The sequence below is a fragment of the Aedes albopictus genome, chromosome 1 (assembly GCF_035046485.1).
Source record: "Aedes albopictus strain Foshan chromosome 1, AalbF5, whole genome shotgun sequence".
NCBI lineage: Eukaryota > Metazoa > Arthropoda > Insecta > Diptera > Culicidae > Aedes > Aedes albopictus.
In genome coordinates this window covers 89,485,034-89,505,736 of record NC_085136.1, presented here as the reverse complement: position 1 = coordinate 89,505,736, position 20,703 = coordinate 89,485,034, and the positions used below count along the sequence as shown (strand labels likewise).

The following is a 20,703-nucleotide window of genomic DNA, read 5'->3' as shown; positions in this document are numbered from 1 at the left end:
TTTAGAGCAATGCGGCGTAATCCCTGTCGGTCATTGGGACACGCTTCCGGCGATAAAATGCACAATCGGTCAGGACGGATCGAAGGATGGCTATTTCCCGTTCGGAGATGGTTCTGTCGAGGAGTTGATGGGACAGTTCGATGCTTTTCACACCGGGGAATCCCTGGGAGATTAAGTCCGCAAGGGACAAGTGGCATTTGGGAGGGATCGTGTCCGAAGGTTTGAGCTGAAATGAAATTTGAGAAATGCAGGAAAGTTTAAGTTGAGAGGTAACGAAAGTGATAATTTGGGGTCTGTTACGTGTGTTCATGGTTATGGTGTAGGGGTCTCCAGTTGGCCTAGTGGTTAAGGCTATGGATCGCCAATCCGGAGACGGCGGGTTTGATTCCCGATTGCCAATCTTCACTTTGGATCTTCGAATTTTTTATACTATGCTCCGTCAAACCAGGAAAAATGTATTATGCATCTCGACGTCGAAGAAGGACACCAGATTATGACATCGCCGTACCTTCTTCGACGATTTCAGCAGGAACTGCTTCATCTACTTCATTCAATCGAACACGGAAGTGCTGGAGTGCTTACAAGATGTCCAAGCCTATGCAGAGACCCAAATAGGTAAGCGGCTGAAGCGACTAAGATGTGGCAACGGGACGGAGTACGTTATTCGTGATATGAAGTGAATAACGAATTTACGAATTGGATATATCGTTTTAGGCTGAAGTGGTTCTTGGTACAGCTTGTTACCTCGTCAACCGTTAACCAACATGTTAACAAAACATCTTCAAGTGACTCCGGGAGAAAGGTTCAGCGGAAAGAAGCCCGACCTATCCAATCTGCACGCTTTCGGTACAAGAGTGATGACGCACATACCGAAGGTACGTAGGAAGAAAAGGCATGATAAATCGGAGCGAGGCATCTTTGTCGGATACGCAGCCAGATCAAAAGACTTTTGTATCTACAATCTTAAATCCAGGAAGGTGTATGTGAGTTGGGATGTTGTGTTCCTGAACAAAAACTGCAATAAAAAACGACCGGAGGCTTCCAGGATCTGAACCCTTGGTAATCGTTAAATTATGAAGTCATTCTAGTTTGTTGTTTTGTTGCAACCACAGTGTTTTCCTTCAGGGGGTCGTACTTACCGTATCGACATCCAGCACGAGCTTCTTCACTCCAGCACAGCAAGGAATAGTTCTGTTGGCGTTCAATCCGATGCATTTCAGTCTGAATTCAGTGAGATTCGTCAGCATGTTGAGATTCTGGAAAATGGACAGATCCAGGGTGGCCTGCAAAACAAAGCGTTTCTTCATGAAAGATGTACAAGCTCAACGTCTCAACCGCATGCCTTACCCAATCGACCAACGCAAGCCGCTGTAGGTTCGCCATGTGAACACAGATGGCGTCTACCACTCCGTTTTGGTTAAAATTGCTGAAACCGTAGCGGAAGCGATCCAACAGCTCCAGCCAGGTCAGTCGGGGCATCTTTTTGTGCAACTGCTGGAAGAACGCCTCCGGACAGTTGATCCTTATCGACAGGCACGTCAACCGGCGAAGAGCCGGAAAGGTTGCGACCGAAGTGATCATCGCAGGTTCGACTGTCATTTTTTGCAGAATAAGCTGCTTCAAGAGGGGAAGTTTCGATAGGATTGAGAAGGTAGAAGGGGGGATTTCGTTGGTGTCCAAGCTGACGACTTGGAGTTGGGTGCAACTCTCGGCGATTGTTTGCAGGGTTTCCTGGGAAATGACGTTGGTGAACAAGCTTATTTCCGTCAGGTTCGAGCACCGACTGATAAACGACCTAACCAGGTTAACGGTTGCTGCAGAGTTGCTAATGGGATATAGTAAGCGAAACTTCCTCAGTCTCGGAAAATCCTCGTGGACAAAATCGAGCGAGTCGCGTTCGATGAAACGTGCATCAATGGACAGATGTTCAATTTGATGAGAGAAATGCTGAATAATTCGGGGGAATTCATCTCGGCCGTCCTGTAGGGGAACTCCTATGTATTTGACGTTAGGACAGATTCGCGTCCATGCGATTAAGTCTCCGTCAAAGCAGTTCTTATACAAGCAGATGGCTTCAACGCGGTTCAGTTGTGGAAGATCCGTTTCACAACTTGGATCGGAAAGCTCGATGACAGTCTTGATAGTTAGCTGCTTCACGTTGGAAAATGCCTGCAGCATCCGTGACAAGAATCCAACAGAGATTTCAGTGCGCAGTAGTTTCGCATCGGCATCCTGCTCGATGGTGATCCGTTCCCAGCTAGATTGGAACTTGCCCAGAATCTTCAACAGATCACCCGCATCGTCGGAAGCGAATTTGAGTACCAGGTTTCGATAAGGTCGACAGCTGCTCTCCAACACGGTCCAATAGTCGCTAGCTTCTAGTACAGCGCAGTTGATTTCCAGCTGGACATTTGCGAGAGCAATGGGTGAGAAGCAGAGCTGAGACCATCGGTAGTTCACCAGGGATGCCACTTTGCAGTCTTCAACGGTCAGGTAGGATACTATGCGCTCGAACACCTGAAAGGAAGTAAACATCTATATTGAGCATTTACTGTCGACTGTTCCTCATTATAGTTCCCAGAACAAAGACAAACAAAGAGTGTTCGGGGTGGTCGGGAGACATGACAGTCTATTTAAACTCCCAGGTGTAGTGAATAACAGATTAAAACATAGAATTTATTTACACTACAATACTACATTACAAAGACGACACGTTACTACACGGAGGCTACATTACTTCTAATTAATCTCTGGGATTGTGCATCGACCGAAGAAGGCAAAACGAAATGCTATTGGCGAGCACGCAGAACAATGAGAGCCAATCCAGTGGTTCTCAACAAAGAGAAATACAAATCGAAACTTATGACAATTTGTAAGCTTCTGTATTTGAAACTGCCGATCTTTTAACTTCATCGGGAGCACCCGCTCTCTCGCCGGTCTATTAGAAGGAGTTCGACATAACGATTGTAACGCTGCAGGAGGTGTGTCGAGTGGAATTCATACGCGAGCTGTTAACAGTTTCCATCGTGTGAGCAATATGCAGAGACACGTGTGATCGGTTGGTAAACGATCGACGAAGGAATGAGGTTCAAGGGTTTATTTTTCAACTATAACACAATCAACGTGCACAGTAGGGCAGTTCAGACTTTAAACATGTCAAAAATTCAAAGCTCCTATATGTTCATTACAATCCTTGATGCAAAACTAGAGTCCTGTCAAATTTTCAGCCATTTCGGTGGTGATTTAATGGTGGCCCAAAAACAAAATAGGTTTATATGGGAATTACTATGGAGAATTTTCAAAAAAGGTTCTCCGCACTGTACAGCATCAACACATGGATGAAGCCATAAGGTCAAAGACAAATTGAATTCTTCAGACTTCAATGATGAATGTTGCCGAAGACCGCAACTCGTTTCGACTAACGAGACAGAAATTATTAATCAATATTCATCCATGAATGCTTGAACAAAAGACCACCGCTCGATCGACACGCTTGACACGCAATCATAGTATGCGTGTTACCTTATCGCACACCTTGCAGGACATCCTGTATAAAGATGCGCATGCGAGTGCGAATTTGTTTAATAACTTTTTACCCGATTGTCGAAATAAGTTCCGGTCTTCGGCAACATTCATCATTGAGATCTGAAGAATTTAATTCGGCTTTGACCCTATGACTTTATCCATGTGCACAGCCAATACTCCAGAAACAATATTTAATGATGACAAAGCCGCTTAAAACAAATAGCACGAACGCAAGTACCACGACATCGAGATCGTGATAGAGAATCTAAACACTCAGGTAGGCCAGGAGAAGATTGGGAACTTCAAACGGAGTCGATGGAACAAATGATTCGACAAGAAGGGCACAGCGATAGGTATTAAAGTGGAAGAACGCAACACAAACCCCGGAAAAACGTGTAACGAAGGTGGAACAGACAAAAACGGGGAAGGTGAACAGAGGTGGAAACAGCGGATTCGCCTCTTTCGGAAGAAAAAAAAAACGTCGTCTAGGAGGACGGATATACACAAGGTGAATTAAAGGTAGTAGAACCAACACTTCGATGAAAAGTTTGGATATCTACCAGCACCGGTTGATAGTCAGGAGCTGGGAAACCGAACAGCTAGAAACAAGAAAAGCTGCCATTTGGAATGTGTGAAAAACGAGAAGAATACCGCCAGAATTCGAAAACTTAGGTTCAACTTTTCGTCGAACGAAAAATTCTCCACTGGACCACTGGGTGTTGTATGTGTTGTCCGTTGTCAAATGTTAGTATTGTTCAGTCTGTAGAGGCCGCAAGGTCGAAGACGGTGTAATTGTCTTTTTTTTTTTTTTAAACAGCATGCTTTAGGTCCAGTTGGGGCTTTTTTTTTCCTTTTAAACCATAGGGGGATAATCTGCAAACAGACACCCTAACAGGAAGGTTAGGATAGTGTGGGGCTGAGGCCGTCTTCTACTACAATAGTAGAAGCCATGACTACTCTCTCCTCGACCCACTAAACACATTCCTATGGTCGCCAAACCCTACGTCTCTCCGGAACCACCAAGAAGGTATTGCTTCAGAGAGGGACTAGTGCATATTGCACCCTCAAGGTTAGCTGCGTGGCCTGCAGCAACGAACATCGATGACTCGCTTTGGAGAGTTCATCACGGTAACATGCTGGCGCTTAGCCAGTTTCCCGAGTGGTCCTCACCACTCCCTTTGTCCTCGGAAGGCGGGCAGGGTCAACCCCGCCCGCGCCCTACTGCTGAGCGGACATCAAGAACTGATGCCCACATGCAACCCGATCTGACCTGCCCGCAAAGGAAGGGTATCACTACCCTTCAGGCCCTATCAGATGCATCCGTAGGTTGCAGACAGCAGGGTCTCACCTACCCCGACCCTTGCCGGGGACCCCTTTCCAACCACGGGCTCGGATCCAACCCAGTAGACCGACGCCACGACAGCACCGCTACCGGGACTTCCTCTCCGCGGCCACTTAATCGCTGTAAGGGTCGATCTCGACCTCAGGGCACCGGTATGACCTACGAAGCCGACTTCGAACCCCTGGACCACCTCTTGCACTGCATCTGGACTAGCCATTCTCCGAGTCCACGTGCCACCTCCTCTGTAGCTCCCAGACGAATTGGGGTAATAGCCGTTGAAACGGCGCTCTAGCCAAACTCATCCCTACACATTCTCTGGACCAAGTTGTCCGGAGTTGTGTCCTCCCCGCATGTGGCAAGCGGGGTCTCCAGTTAGCCTAGTGGTTAATGCTAAAGATCGCCAATCCAGAGACGGCGGGTTCAATTCCCGTTCCAGTCGGGAAAATTTTCTCGATTCCCTGGGCATAGTGTAGCATTGTACTTGCCACACAATGTACAAATTCATGCAATGGCAGGCAAAGAAAGCCCATCAATTAATAACTGTGGAAGTGCTCAAAAAACACTAAGAGCCGATTTCTTCACCTCGGCTTAACCGGTAAGCCAGGCTTACCCATACAGTTAAACCTGACTTAACGCTTAAGCCAGGGTGAAGAAATCGTTCCTAAGTTGAAGCGAGGCAGCCCAAGTCCCAGTGAGGACGTAGAACCATAAAGAAGAAGAAGAAGGATGCTGTACACGATAGCAAGAGCGGAAGAGAAACGAATTCAACAGAGCAAGATAGAAAAGCATTAATTGGAATGATATGCGGAGGTTTTAGGTAACTGTCTATGGTACGCAGCACAAGACAACGCCACTGCCTGCCATGTGTAATACGGGTATAATATGCTTGCTGAAATACTGGGAAGACAACTAGGAATTGTGATAGGGATCATTCGTTTTTGAACCAACAGAGACAGCAAAATAATCGTTCAACATACTAGTGAGCTTGAAGAGGAATCCAAACACCTCGCTGTCAGAAGGAATTCCCGGGAGTCACGATTTTGGACATTTGACCGACTCAGTTCTGGAAAGTAGAGCGAATCCCAGTTCGTGCCCAGCACACTTCAGAGCTAGCAATTTGGGAACGGAAATGGTTGCACTTCTAGATTCTGGAGCGTAATGAGTGCTCTCAATGTTGTAGAATCGCATGGTTTTGAGATTTTGAAGAGCAATGTCAAGATTTGTATAGCTGATGATACTTGCTTAGGATATGTAAACGTTCCGTATACGTTGGGCAGTGAAACGAGGGTGGTACCTGTAGAAATAGGGAGTTGTGTATTATTAAATTTGAAACTAAAATTTATTCAAATTTTTGAAAGTAAAATTTATTCAAATTTTGAAACTAAAATTTATTCAAATTTAATAATGCAGAACTCCCTATTTCTACAGTACCAACGGTAACCGTACCTCAGATTAAAAACCCATTGATTCTGGGGATGAACTTTTGGAAGGCTTTCCAAATACGGCCTATAATAACATCGAGAAACCGCATTGAAGAGTTGGAACTGACATGGACATCAGATGTGAAAGAAAAGTCTGTTCTTAATTATCTACGAATCGCAGACAATTTACAAGCAGAAGATGAACCTATGACTTGGCTATCAAAACCGGAAGAAGGCGAACCGTTAGATATCCCGACTTTGGAGTTGCCGCAGAATCCACAGAAAGCGATTGAAAACATCGAGACTGAGCACGAATTAACAGCAAAGAGCTCAACTAAAGGAAGTTTTTACAGGATTTAGCTCTACCAGCTAAGGACGTCTGGGCAGGGCCGGATTAAGGATTGTGGGGGCCCGTGGCCGGAGCTGATGTGGAGACCCCTCGGAGGTACAAATGCGATGAGCGAAAAAGTATTTTGTCTTTGTTTTTAAACAGTACTTGAGCAAAATGAAAAAAAGGTTAATGTTTAGCAAGCATAAACGGTTTTTGTGGGGGTCCCTAAAATGTGGTGGCCCGGGGCCCTGCCCCCGCCTCCTTTGGTCCGGCCCTTGCGTCTGGTAAAGACAACCCTCATAGAACATGAAATAGAGGTTATCAAGGGAGCTAAATAAGGAACTACCGATGAAGAGATATTCGCCGCAGATATGGGAGAAAATAGAAGAATGTATTACGGAATTCTCCAACCCTCTGGTTCCAGTTAAAAAGGCCAACGAAAAGATAAGGGTTTGCCTGGACTCAAGGAGAGTCATATCCCATGCGAAACATGTCTGAAACTTTCATCGCCTTCAGAGGGCAAAGAATTTCAGTGTCGTGGATTTAAAAGATGTTTACTTTCAAATAATTTTTGAAAGAAAGTTTACGCAACTACACAGCCTTTCGGATCCCGAAAAGGCTTATTTAGGTTAAAGGCTATATCATTTAACCTCAAAATCCCGTCTTTTACGATGACGGGATTAATGAATGAATCGAGCAATTGCATTTGACCTGGAACCAAAAGTTTTTACATACCTTGACGGCATTATAATCATAAGCGAGACCATTGAGCAGCACTTACTCTTATTGGAAAAGGTCGCGGGGAGATTCAGGAAAGCAGGCTTAACCAGTTGTTACGATGCCGCATTAAAATAAAATTTATTTTCTTTTGTGAATTTTGAACCGGTCTAAAAGTGAACCTGTCTAGCCGTAGCATAACTGAAGCATGACAGTTCACGTGCGGCTGTAGTGGTAGGTGGGAAGAGATATGAGATGGCTGATGTAGAATAAGAGATGCATAAAAACAACAGACAAGATTCGTAGGAATATTTTCGCCATTGCAAAATAATTAAAGTTGAAGTCGACAGTTTTGCTGTTTGTTAAGTTATCACAAATTGAATTGGATTATAAAAAAGAATTCGGCAAAGTGCGGTGAATATTGATATAGTAAAAATCGTAAGTTAAAACCCAGAAAGAGAAGAAACTGTAATTGATTAGTGAAGTTACTACTAATACTGACCAGGCTATCTCCTCGTAGGTGCCCAAATATCGATATCCGGTGAATCCTGAAATAGGGAATATTTCCGAAAATTACCGCGCCAGAGGATTCTCTCGTAAGTAGAAGTAAAATAGAAAAATTGTGTGAAATTTGGTTAATAATGACAAACATTTGTGAATCCAAAACAGTCTTCACGCAGCATACACCAACCCAAGTAACCACAAGCATTATATCATTGCACGAATTAGACTGCATATCATCCTTTGCAATGCGAAATGCAGTAATTCCACACTTATCATGCAATAATCCTTTAGATTGGCATTATTAATGTTTTAATGCATTACATTTTTTCTTTACATTAGGGTGCATTAAAAGGTGATATACGATAATTCAATAATTCAACACTGTCGAAACTGTATAAATGCAATGTACAAACTAGCAAAGGTTGCTCTAACAATACAATTATAAAAGCTTGACTCTAATGGTAAACAAATGAAATCAAGAAGAGCTAACAACTTGACGGTCAACTATAGCGGTCTTCAACACTTCTGGTTCCACTCCCGACCAACTTAATCCTCGTTTGAACCACCGATCGACGACTTTCTTCAGCAAAACCATTTTAGAGATGACCTTTTCTCTTTTCTGCAGAAGAACAGTTTCCTTTTAGTTAATGAAATATCTCTGTAGCAGAAACGGTCTACGGCACCAGCACGTATGGAACTCATCTAGCGGCCTTCAACACTTCTGGTTCGACTCCCGACCCGGCAACAAAAAAATGGTTAAAACATTCATGTGGGGGGCATTAGTACCGTCGATAACGAAACGGTGCTAAAAATATATTTTTGTTTTGGTTTTTCGTGTTGCACGTATTAAACTGTGCTAATGCAAATGTACAGCACATGCATTTATGTCACTTTAGCAATGGCTGTCAAAGTGCCGCAATATGTGGCACTAATTTAATTTTAGTGGGGCCCTTCTCGACTTTAATATTGCTTCAATGAGGTGTTTAAAGTAGTGCAGCATTATTTACACAATTTTAAATATGAATATATGGCCAAATTGATGCACTTATACCGTCTACCCCCGTTGGTTTGAACGACACTGCATGCAAACCAACGGGGTTCATTTCTTAATTTGAACTTCTAGTAACCCTGTGGGCATCGGAAAACACACTGATGGTAACCCTTTTTGATGTTTTGTTTTGATTCTGCGTTCCGTTTCACTCCGTTCCATGAGCAGAATGATGTTCGAACCATTTTTAGTTTGAACGATGTGCAGATTAGAGGGGGTCAAATTAAAAAGTGTTCAGATTAGATGAGGTCAAACCAACGGGGGTAGACGGTATACAGCTTCGTGGTTACTTGGGAAATTAGGGTAACTGTCCCAAGTTTGATCCAACTTGGTTGGAGAATTAAAAAGGGCATTCGTGACCGAGGAAACCACTTATTTGTGAGTAGTTAGTAATTAAGTTTGATTAAATGTGAATGTTAAATGTGTTATTTGCTAATAAATTACAGTTAAGCGTTGCTTCAAAAATCCTGAGCCGCTATAAAAATCTGGTTTCCCTCTCGGGAACATTCTTAAAAATAAGTGACACCCGCGAAGTGATACCCGCGTAGTGAAAAGTGTCAAGTGAGGAGTGAAAACCTGCAGCAAGATGGCTTCCGATGCAGAATCCACCCACGACCAAACCATCATGGACCTGACGGCGACTCCGTGCGCCATCTGTGGCCCGTCTACGCGCGACGAAGTTATGGTCGGATGTGACGGATGCGCGGAATGGTTCCACATCCGTTGCGTGGGCATCGAGGAGGGCAAACTGCCGAAGAAGTGGTACTGCCAAAGCAAGGCCTGCCAGGAGAAGGTCCAGGAGTACCACCAGAAGCAGAAGGACGCCAAGAAGCAGGCCCGCACCCGGAAAAACGGCAACGAGTCTGACAAATCCAGCGTCAGCTCTCGCCTAGCTTCGTCTAGCGTGGAAGCGAAGGTGCGAGCGCTAGAGGAGAAGCAGAAGCGCCAATACGAGGAGATGGAGGCGGAACTGCTGCTGCAGAAAAAGGAAAGGGAGATGCAGCGTGCATTCGAGCAGCGAAAAATGGAATTGGAGCTGCAGATGCGCGCTGAGGAACAAGAGGAGCAAAGAGCTTGGCAAGCGGAAATGCTCCAGAAGAAGAAGGAACAGATTCGGCAGATGAAGGCGGACCAAGACTCGTTCGAGCTGCAGATGGCAGCCATGGATAAGGAGTTGGCGGAACTGTCGGCTCAAAAATCCAAACCGGAGCCGAAAGTAGTCGCGGGTGCTTTAAAAGCGGGCCATTCCGGCGAAGTCGACCAAAATGTGTTGAAGCTGAGCAAGGCGAACGTGAGGAAGCTAGCGCAAAGCTACGAAAGCTCCGAAGAGGATGAGGAGGACGACGATTCCGGTGATTCGGATCTGCAGAGCCAGAGTTCGGACTCGTCGATGGAGCGCAAGGCGAAACTGAAGACGTACAAGAAAGTGGGAAGTGTCAGCCAAGACGGGCTGGGGCAGCAGCAGACCGGACCGACGAAGGCCCAGCTGGCCGCGAGGAAGGGGTCAACATATACACTTCCAAAATTCTCCGGCAAACCAGCGCAGTGGCCATTGTTTTTCGCGGCCTACAAAGCGTCCAATGAGGCCTGTATTTACATGAACCACGAGAATCTGATGCGACTTCAGGAAGCGCTGGAAGGTGACGCTCTGGAACTGGTGTCTGGGCAGTTACTGCTTCCCGAATCCATCCCGCAGGTCATCGAGAAGCTGCGCCGACACTTCGGCCGCCCGGAACAACTGCTCCAAAGCCTGTTGGACAAAGTGAACCGGCTGGAACCCCCGAGGGCGGACAATTTGAAGAGCTTTGTTCCATTCGGAAATACGGTGGAGCAACTCTGTGGCCATCTGGAGGCCGCGGATCTGAAGCAGCACCTTGTTAACCCGCTGTTGATCAAAAGCCTGATCGCCAAGCTACCAGATCGCGAGAAGCGGGAATGGGTCCATTACCGGAGGGGCCACGGGGAAACAACCTTGCGAACGCTGACGGATTTCTTAATGGACATCGTCGCAGACGCCTGCGAAGCCAACGTGGATGTCGAGTTCGTGCCCTCTCCGCCGTCCAAAGGAATTCCACCATCCAGAAAAAAGATGCCGAAGGAGAAAGGTGGACTATACAGCCACAGCGAAGCCAGCGCATCGGCCGCCAACGCCGGCGAGGAAAAGGGTTTGAAGCCCTGCAAACAATGTAGGAGGACGGATCATCGGCTACGACACTGCGGCGAGTTTAAGAAACTGCGGTATGCGGATCGGCTGAGGCTGGTGAACCGGGAGAAGCTGTGCCACGTGTGTCTGAATGAACATGGAGGACAGTGCAAATTCAAAATCCGCTGCAACATCGGTGACTGTCGAGACTTCCACAATCCGCTGATGCATCCGGTCGGAAACACGGTCGGGCTGAGTGCACACATCCGGACAAACTGCACGGTATTGTTCCGGATCGTTCCGGTGCAGCTGCACTACGGTGGAAAAACGGTGCCAGTGTTGGCGTTCCTGGACGAAGGTGCTTCCGTCACGCTGGTGGAGAAAAAGCTCGCCGACCGTCTGGGCGCGGTCGGAGTACAAGATTGAGCTCCCGAAGATTGAGCCTGTGGGCGTCGGGAACAGGCGCAGCCGCCGGCAAGATGCGGTTGCACACGGTGCACACTGTGGGAAAGTTGATGCTGCCGCACCAAAAGTTGGATTCGCAGGAGCTTGCCGCACAGCACGAACATATGCGAGGGCTGCCCATTGAGTCGTACGACGGACAGCCGCAGTTGCTGATTGGGGCGAACAACATCCACTCGTTCGCGCCGATAGAAGCGAAGGTGGGTACGCCCATGGAACCAATAGCGGTTCGCACTAAATTTGGATGGACGGTGTATGGGCCGCGGCAAACAACCTCGGCGGCGGCCGGTAATTATCTCGGCTACCACCAGCAGATTACCAACGAGGACCTGCACGAGCTGCTAAAAAGTCATTACGCGCTGGAAGAGTCAGTGGTGGCAATCCCGCAGGAAACAGCAGAGGAGAAACGCGCCCGGGAAATACTGGAGCGAACCACCAAACGCGTCGGTGACCGTTTCGAAACCGGACTGCTGTGGAAAACGGACGATCCACGATTCCCGGACAGCTACCCGATGGCGGTGCGCAGAATGAAGCAGTTGGAGAAGCGACTCGACAAGAATCCGAAGCTGAAGGAGAACGTCTGCAAGCAGATCGACGAGTACCAGCAGAAGGGGTACGCACATCTCGCTACCGCCGAAGAACTGGCCGGTACTCCTGCCGACCAAACGTGGTACCTGCCGATCAACGTCGTCCAAAATCCCAAGAAGCCCGAGAAGATTCGTCTAGTCTGGGACGCGGCGGCGGCCGTGCAAGGAGTATCCCTAAACTCACAGCTGCTGTCAGGGCCGGACATGCTCGTCCCACTCATCAAAGTGCTCTGCGGGTTTCGTGAATGGCGGATTGCCTTCGGTGGAGACTTGAAAGAGATGTTCCACCAGCTGCAGATTCGCTCCGAGGACAAGCAAAAACAACGTTTCGTCTTCCGAAAAGATCCGGAAGAACCGCCACAAATCTACGTCATGGATGTGGCGACATTTGGGTCGACAAGCTCTCCCTGCTCGGCTCAATACGTGAAGAACCGGAACGCCGAAGAGTTCGCCACTCAGTATCCTGAAGCGTCGGTGGCCATAATACATCGGCATTACGTCGATAACTACTTCGAAAGCGTCGACACCGAAGAGGAGGCAGTGAGGCTGGCGCAGGAATTTCGGCTCGTCCACAAAAAAGGCGGGTTCGAAATCCGAAACTGGGTGTCCAACTCGCCGGGAGTTCTACGGAGCCTGGGAGAAGCGAAGCTGGCGACGCCTTGCTTCAAAAATCCTGAGCCGCTATAAAAATCTGGTTTCCCTCTCGGGAACACCAGTTTTGTAGAGAAGAACCGAATCTGCAGGTGCGATACCTGCTAGGATTAGATTGAGTTTAAATAAGGGCGAAAGTAACATGAGAGAGTTCTCTTCATCGACTCTCTCTTCTGCAAATTAAAGTGACAAGATGCAAATTCAATCGAACTTTTTTACACTTAGACGCTAGATTGCATCACAACCTAGCGATTTATGACCAAAAAGTGGAACCATACTTGCATCTTGTCACTTTAATTTGAAGAAGAGAGAGTCGATGAAGAGAACTCTCTCATGTTACTTTCGCCCTTATTTAAACTCAATCTAGAATTTATTAACGGAAAGTGGATTGAGCATCGAGTCGAGAGTTCCAAATTTGAACCAATTCTGAACTACTCTAGACCAAATACTGTGAAAGAGGTGAGAAGTTGGCGTACTTTGACAGTTTTAGTAAATTATAGCTGTTCACGAGTCCCTGAGGGAATAGGCTCAGAAACAGTCGGGCAAATTCTGAAAAAAACAGGTGGTTGTAGGGTTTGTACTGGCATGCACTCTCTATGTTTACATTGAGTGTGTAGATGGTGCGAATTGAGCAGTTACGAATGAGCGTGTAGAGTGACAGTTGCGATAAAAGTGGAGCGTCGGCGGACGACGGACAGCGAACCTGTGGGAAGTCTGTGTGGTAAGGAATGTTATAAGGCTGGTATCATTTAAAAATTAATGCAAAAGGTTGAATATGCAATGTATAGTACATTTGTTAATTAGACTCATTTCATTTATTAGGCTTGTTTTTGGCTGCGTTCTTGGAATAAACAGAATTTGAATTTGTGTAGAAATTCTCAACGAACGAAGCCAACTGTCAGCCGCTCGTAGAAGAGAAGAGAAGGAGAGAATGAGTGAAAAGCCTCGAAGCCAGTCGAGTGATGGAATCGGAATTCGGCTCGTGATCGGTCGGAAAAAGATACTTGGGTCAGTCAATCGGATATAGCAGAGCGCAACGGTTGTGTTGCAACGGTTACGACATGGTGCAGTCGGTACCCGTATTGAACCTGATTCTCTGACAAGTGGAGTGAAATTAACGTTGAACGATTAGAAAAAACAGTGTTGAGAGTTGAGGTGAAAAAGAGCCAGAGGAAAGAACTGAAAAAATAAATGAACGATTTCCCCTCTTAAAAAAGATGAAAGTGAGAGATATCGCGCTAAAAAAAAGACTGATTAAAGATTGCAAGAGAAATTAGAAAGATAGAGCAAAAAAAAAAATAAGAAAGAGCCAAAAAATAGATGGGGCTTAAAAAAAAACAGAGAAAGACAACGAAATTGAGAAAATAGAGCCAAAAAATAAGAAAGAGCCAAAAAAAATAGATGGGCTTGAAAAAACAGAGAATGATAATGCAAAAATAAATGATGCGCTAAAAGACAAGAGACAAGAGATAAAAAAATGCAAGAAAGAGGAAAAAAAAAGGAAATCAAATAAGCGATACAAAAATGATAGAACGAAATAAGAAAAAGTACTTTTTGGTTTCGAATTGGATTTGGTATAGTTATGGAATACAAAATTTGTGCGAGGACGAGGGTGTTGACAGCGGCTACTGGTGGTAAATTCAAATACTTTGTGAGTGTGATGACGGACTTTTCGCGGTCTGAGCCTGAGGAGAGTTCTGCTTCTAAATCAACGAAAAAGCATAAGATTTTGTGCCGGTTGTGAAAGAGTTCTCCTAACTCAATGAAATAATTAATTTTGAAGGGATGCTGGATGGAATGAAAATTGGACCTGGGTTAGATGTGAAGTGGGATTGCATCGAATTAGAAGTGGAAATGAATTTAGTTTTGATTGCATTTTGATTACATTTGGATGGAAAATCGACTGAATGGAATTGAGTGGTTTCCCACTCCATCTATGCAATGAAAATTGTATTTGTGGGATTGTGATTGAATTTGGATTAATTTTTAGTGAACGTGGATAGGGCTGGAAATATATTTGAATAGAATTTGGAATTGGTTTGGATTGGATTCGGATAGGATTGGAATGAATAAAAATTAAGTTTGAGTTGCATTTGATTTGGATTGGATTGAATTGTGAATGGATGGGATTGAAATTGGATTTGGAGTGGATTTGTATTTGATTTTGATCTGGTTTGGATTTAGTTTTGATTGGTTTTAAATTGGATGAATTTGGATAGTTGGATTAGATTTACATTGGGTGTATTAGATTATGAATGTTTTTGAATTGGATTACATTTCACGACACAGACAATTTTTAATTTTAAAAAATATAATGACGCTGATTCACAACGAAAATTTGAAATTTAGAATCAAATAAGTTCCTGCTACAAGATCAAAATGGGTTTTCTCGTGTAATGATGTAATGTTTTCTGACTAATTTCCCATGGAACTTAATTGTTTTGGGAGCGAATGCAATCTACATGTTGTTGACAATGGAAATGCTATGGAAATTGTTCTTTGTAAAAGTAAAAAAAAAAATTAAATCGAATAGAAAACCAGTATTGGATTTGGATTGAATTTGGATTGGACTTGGATTAGATGTGGATTGAATTTGGATTGGTTCTTCATTGGATCTCAATTGGATTGGATTTGGATTAGATCTAGTTTTAATTTGGATTGGATTTTTGGATCGGATTTGGATTTGAATTTGGAATGGGTTTGGATTAGATATGGATTGGATTTGGATTTTTTTTTCTCTTTATTAAGGAGATTTTCAGCCCAGGGTTGGTTCATCTCCGGTTATTAAGATACAAATAGTCCAGTTTGGTACATAATAAATATTACATAATCATTTTTTTGATTTTGATTTGGAAGAACTACTTCTAGTTATACGAGTGTAGCTGCAATCACGCACAATTTCCTCGGCCTGTTTCGATCCCACGGGAACACACTTCTTCTTTGGTTCGTTTGTATTGGTCCTTGACAATCGCCGTTTGTTCGTCTCCGTTTCCACCGACGAGCTGTCGGTGTCATCGGTGCCGTCATTGTCTTCGTCGTTCGTGCTCTCCACATCTGCATGTTCCTGAGTGACAACAGCAACTGCTTCTATTGTTTCGGTTTGTAGTGGGGCTGCTGCTTGTGCAGATACCGTTTGTACTGCTGATTTTGCTACATTGGTAGATGGTGGTGTCGGCCCAGTAAGAGCAGGAAAGTAAGTGGATTTGGATTGGATTTGAATTGGATTTGAATTGGATTTGGATTGGATTTGGATTGGATTTGGATTGAATTTGGATTGGATTTGGATTGGACTTGGATTGGATTTGGATTGGATTTGGATTGGATTTGGATTGGATTTGGATTGGATTTTGATTGGATTTGGATTGGATTTGGATTGGATTTGGATTGGATTTGGATTGAATTTGGATTGGATTTGGATTGGATTTGGATTGGATTTGGATTGGATTTTGATTGGATTTGGATTCGATTTGGATTCGATTTGGATTGGATTTGGATTGGATTTGGATTAAATTTGGATTGGGTTTGGATTGGATTGGATTTGGATTGGATTTGGATTGGATTTAGGTTGGATTTGGATTGAATTTGGATTGGATTTAGATTGGATTTGGATTAAATTTAGATTTGGATTTGGATTGGATTTGGATTGGTTTTGGATTGAATTTGGATTGGATTTGGATTAGTTTTGGATTCGTTTTGGATTAGATTGGCTTTGGATTAGATCTGGGTTGGACCTGGATTGGATCTTGTTTGGATGTGGATTTGATTGGATTTGGAATGGATTTGGATTTGATAAGAATTGGATTTGGATTGTACTCGATGATTTGTACAATTGGAATTGTACAATTGTACTCGAATGATATTAGGTGTGCACAAAAACAAACATTTGTTTTGGTCTTAACCTGCGGTAATGTTGGAATTATTTTGCTTTCTGTACAAATGTTACTTATTAAGTGTTTTTTAAGATTAGACATATCAAATGTTGTCGATATGTCAAATGATTGATTAGTTGTCATACTTTAAGGAAAAATATGGAAACGGAGCCAAAATTGCTTTTAGTATTTATTATGGTGTGTGCCAATGACAGGAACCCTGTGCCAGTTATGGACACATTCTTTTTAATTTCGGCTCCACTTCGCATTGTTTGCATGTATTCCTTATGAGATTTGCCATAACTGATACACTATGGCGAAATAGGGTGCAAGGAAGACAAAATTTTTAGAAAAATATTCATTTCTATTTTAATTTGAGCAAATCTTGAAGCTTAAATGAGCGCAACCATATTTTGTCACCGTGATCTTTTACTCACAATATTTTTCCTTGTTGGTTTGCATTTTTGAAGGTTGAAAATTAATTATGGCGAATTTGAGGCACTATAGCCATAACTAGTACACTGTGCTTATGTATATTTTCTGCTATTCTGCTATTCTGCTATTATCAACGCATCCCCTGGCTTTCGCCCATCTGCGTTGTCTTTTCACTAGGCAATACGTCTACCAATTGATGTTTATGGGCTTGCCGGACCAAGTCATGTAGCTAAGCCAAACACCCCACCTACAACTGTTGGGTAGGCACCATTGTCCCGCCCACTGGTCTTTTACAGCTAGTTGTAGGTGCATGTGTGCGTGTAAGTATTGGAGTGTGTGTGTCAGTGTTGGTGTATTGTAGGCGCCAACTCGTTCTAATCCATTCTGATAGCTAACACCCTATTGAACCATTACCCTTAAATTTGGCAATCTATGAAATAGAATGAGTTAAACGCCTGTAGAAAACAGTCAGTTAAATCAAACAAGGAATATTAGTATTAAAGCGAAGATACAACGAAGCAACGCCCCGAACCTCGAGAGCACAAACCCCAAGAACCAAATGACAGGCAGCGCCGATAAGTCGATCGACTGGCCACCATCAGTGAATAACCAATCGAGTAAACCCCCCAGCACAAACTGCCACCAGCTCTCCCGACCTGCGCCCAACAAATTCGAGGCACAGCCCAGCCTTAGCTTCACCTTAAAACCAAAATCTAGATTACAGAGCACAATACTTCCCAAGTAACCACACAGCTCGAGCCGCAAATCACGCACAACACGGCACAAATAAGACAAACACTACCACGCCCGTACAACCGAACCCGACCTAGAGTAGAGAAGGGTCTCTTTCCACTCCAACCCGGACTCAACTGCACCCACAGGGCAGCGCACCTCACCCACACCGCACTCATTCATGCATCACTGTCCGAGCCGCACGGTCACCTGGGTTGAGTCTATCTGCATGACCTCGCCCAACCCGTAACGCAGAGTTTAAGTCCCTCTCTTGCATTACAAAGTACTCCCTCTTCCCAAAAATCTGTGCGAGGTATAAATGAGATCTTAAGGCTGAAGAAATCGTCACCAATACAACCGCCAACACTGAGCACTCAATGATGTCGGCCTTATCAACGACGACCCCCTCAGTCCCAAACCCAATTATCCCACACTACCCAAGTAACCACCCTGCTGAAGCCGTAAGCACCACACGCACAAAGCACACACACACCGACACGCACCACCCCACACAAACCACCAAGGCCGAACAAAAGCGGAAAGCGGTGCCACCACTGCTGAATCACGAGTTTTTCAGTGTAATTCAGCAATCGTAGATCCATTCTTCGACCCTACTCAGCCCTAACGGTCCATAGCAATGCCTGTCAATATATGCGCCTCACACATGCAACCCCTACACCCTAACAGTATGGTCACTTGGGTATCCCTGGGTTTTGACATGATGGTCAGGGATCACAGCCATCAAAACGTTCCACACTTTATCAGGGCTTACGACCTGTAGACATGATGATTTCTCAATAGTTTCAAGCTCTTTCGGACCTTCCGCTATTGGAGACCATCATGGCTAGCGGTGTTTGGGACGGACAATTGATCCATTGTGACTACAAAAGCGTTATCAAAAATCTCTTAAATGCTATCGTCGAAATGCTCAGCTGATCCCAGTGGGGACTTTAAAATAATAAATATAAATAAGTAAAATAACTGTTTTCGACTAAGCCCCCAATTTGGAAAACCCTGTACACTGTGCTTATGTATATTTTTGCCGATATATTTTAGAAACGGTCATGCAAATGTGTATGCTTAGAGCAGTAAGTTTTATTTTGATTCGACACATTACTGTTTGAAAATTTTCAATTCAAGAGTAGAGGAGAGGAAGAATGTGGTAAGGAATGTTATAAGGCTGGTATCATTTAAAAATTAATGCAAAAGGTTGAATATGCAATGTATAGTACATTTGTTAATTAGACTCATTTCATTTATTAGGCTTGTTTTTGGCTGCGTTCTTGGAATAAACAGAATTTGAATTTGTGTAGAAATTCTCAACGAACGAAGCCAACTGTCAGCCGCTCGTAGAAGAGAAGAGAAGGAGAGAATGAGTGAAAAGCCTCGAAGCCAGTCGAGTGATGGAATCGGAATGAGCCTCTGCACGAATACGGCGTACTGCTCACTCCCACAGAAAACTTGAAAACAGTTCGCACAGTAAAAGTCAAATGTGACTTTTACTGTGCGCGCTGTTTTCAAATTTTCTGTGGGAGTGAGCAGGATAGGGCAAATTCGTGCAGAGGCTCATTCGGCTCGTGATCGGTCGGAAAAAGATACTTGGGTCAGTCAATCGGATATAGCAGAGCGCAACGGTTGTGTTGCAACGGTTACGACAGTCTGGTGAATCCGAACGACCGGAGAAAGCTACTGAACTGGAGAGCTGGAGTTTGCCGTTGCGAGAGTTGCTTCCGGAAGTGGACCCTACAGTGGTCTCTCGTACGCGAGGCGCTAAAGCCATCTTGTTAATTAAAGCCTCGTGAGAGTCTTTGAACGCTTACAAGCGCTTCAGTTATGCCTGAAAATCGCCAGATCACCGGCAAATGGAATCGCACATCGACCACGTTCTGATTGATGGACGGCACTTCTCCGACATTATCGATGTCAAGACCTATCGGGGCGCTAAAATCAACTTCGACCAACTACATGGTGATGGTCAAACTGCACCCAAAATATCATTGACAATGTACAGTACCGGCGACCGTCACGGTACAATCTAGAGCGACTGAAATAACCGGATGTCGTCTCAGAATACGTGTAGAATCTCGCGATAGGGAAGGTGAGCTCGATGTGGTCCCCTCTAGAGTAAAGCTGGACTATATTCACATAGGTGGAAAGGAGTCTTCAGAACGAATGGTTCGACGAGGAGTGCAGAGCAATTTTGCAGGGACGGACGTTTCATTATTCCGTAAGAAGAAGTAACATTTTTTATGTATGTAGGGAAGTGGAACCATCTCGGCAGGGGTCCTATTTTGGGCGCTTTTCTGCTGTATCTCAGCCAATTCTGAACCATTCGACACAATATTTGAAACGCGATGAGATACGTATAGTATCTAGTCGTGTACACAATTTCAAGTCAATTGGTTTGCAATTAACTGAGTTATAGCGAAGAGTGTCCAAAATACCGGCCGCTGCCCAAGTGGTTCGCTACCCTACTAGCAGTCAAAATTCCTCCGGTAAATAATTCGACGGACTTTTTCTAGACTGCTTTTATCAGTTGGGAATCAAACATAATAATAGAATGCTGGATAAAGAATTATCGAATTAAATAATAAAATTAAGCTAGCGCAATGAAAATAAAACTCAAAAGAAATATCAATTGTTCAACGAGTTATCACTTACCTCATTAGGCAAATCATCTATAGTCAGTTGATATGCTTCAGTCGTCTCTAATTCTCCGCAATCCATTTTCTTGCGGAATCATCTGACAACCCACTAAACTAAACTAAACAATTCCTTATTAGTGCTAATTTTCTCTAGTTAGATTAGCTAGATGTTTTGACACAACTTGTTGTTGTAATGCTGTTTTGATTGTCCTTGCGCGCGCATGAGCAGAAGCTCTCAAACATCTAACAAACAATCTAAATATATTGAACTTTCGGATTAATGAGCAATCC

General features: G+C 44.3%; 3 protein-coding genes across 5 annotated transcripts in view; 1 reads left to right on the top strand and 2 right to left on the bottom strand.

Moving 5' to 3' along the window:
* Positions 1–20,703, bottom strand: part of LOC109427416 (regulator of telomere elongation helicase 1 homolog) — a 303,579-nt gene that overhangs the window by 60,524 nt on the left and 222,352 nt on the right. The gene's annotated exons all lie outside the window — the stretch shown is intronic.
* LOC109410140 (uncharacterized) lies at positions 2–20,584 on the bottom strand. Of its 2 annotated transcripts, XM_062845003.1 has the most exons (5): positions 20,429–20,584; positions 7,839–7,884; positions 1,348–2,517; positions 1,140–1,283; positions 2–226 (listed from the first exon to the last, which is right to left on the bottom strand). In XM_062845003.1, the coding sequence occupies exons 1-5, from the start codon at positions 20,443–20,445 to the stop codon at positions 2–4; spliced, it is 1,602 nt and encodes a 533-aa protein (XP_062700987.1). In that variant the 5' UTR covers positions 20,446–20,584. The 2 variants fall into 2 exon arrangements, with proteins under 2 accessions (XP_062700987.1, XP_062700986.1); XM_062845002.1 differs by lacking the exon at positions 7,839–7,884.
* Positions 6,281–11,458, top strand: LOC134285045 (uncharacterized). 2 transcript variants are annotated; one of them, XR_009996110.1, is made up of 3 exons: positions 6,281–7,774; positions 7,857–7,932; positions 8,006–8,025. XR_009996110.1 is itself a non-coding variant. In XM_062845000.1 (2 exons), exon 2 carries the CDS (start codon positions 9,475–9,477, stop codon positions 11,455–11,457), a length of 1,983 nt encoding a protein of 660 aa, XP_062700984.1. In that variant the 5' UTR covers positions 6,300–7,774; positions 7,857–9,474; the 3' UTR covers position 11,458. The 2 variants fall into 2 exon arrangements, 1 of the variants encoding a protein (XP_062700984.1); XM_062845000.1 differs by having other exon boundaries at positions 6,300–7,774; positions 7,857–11,458.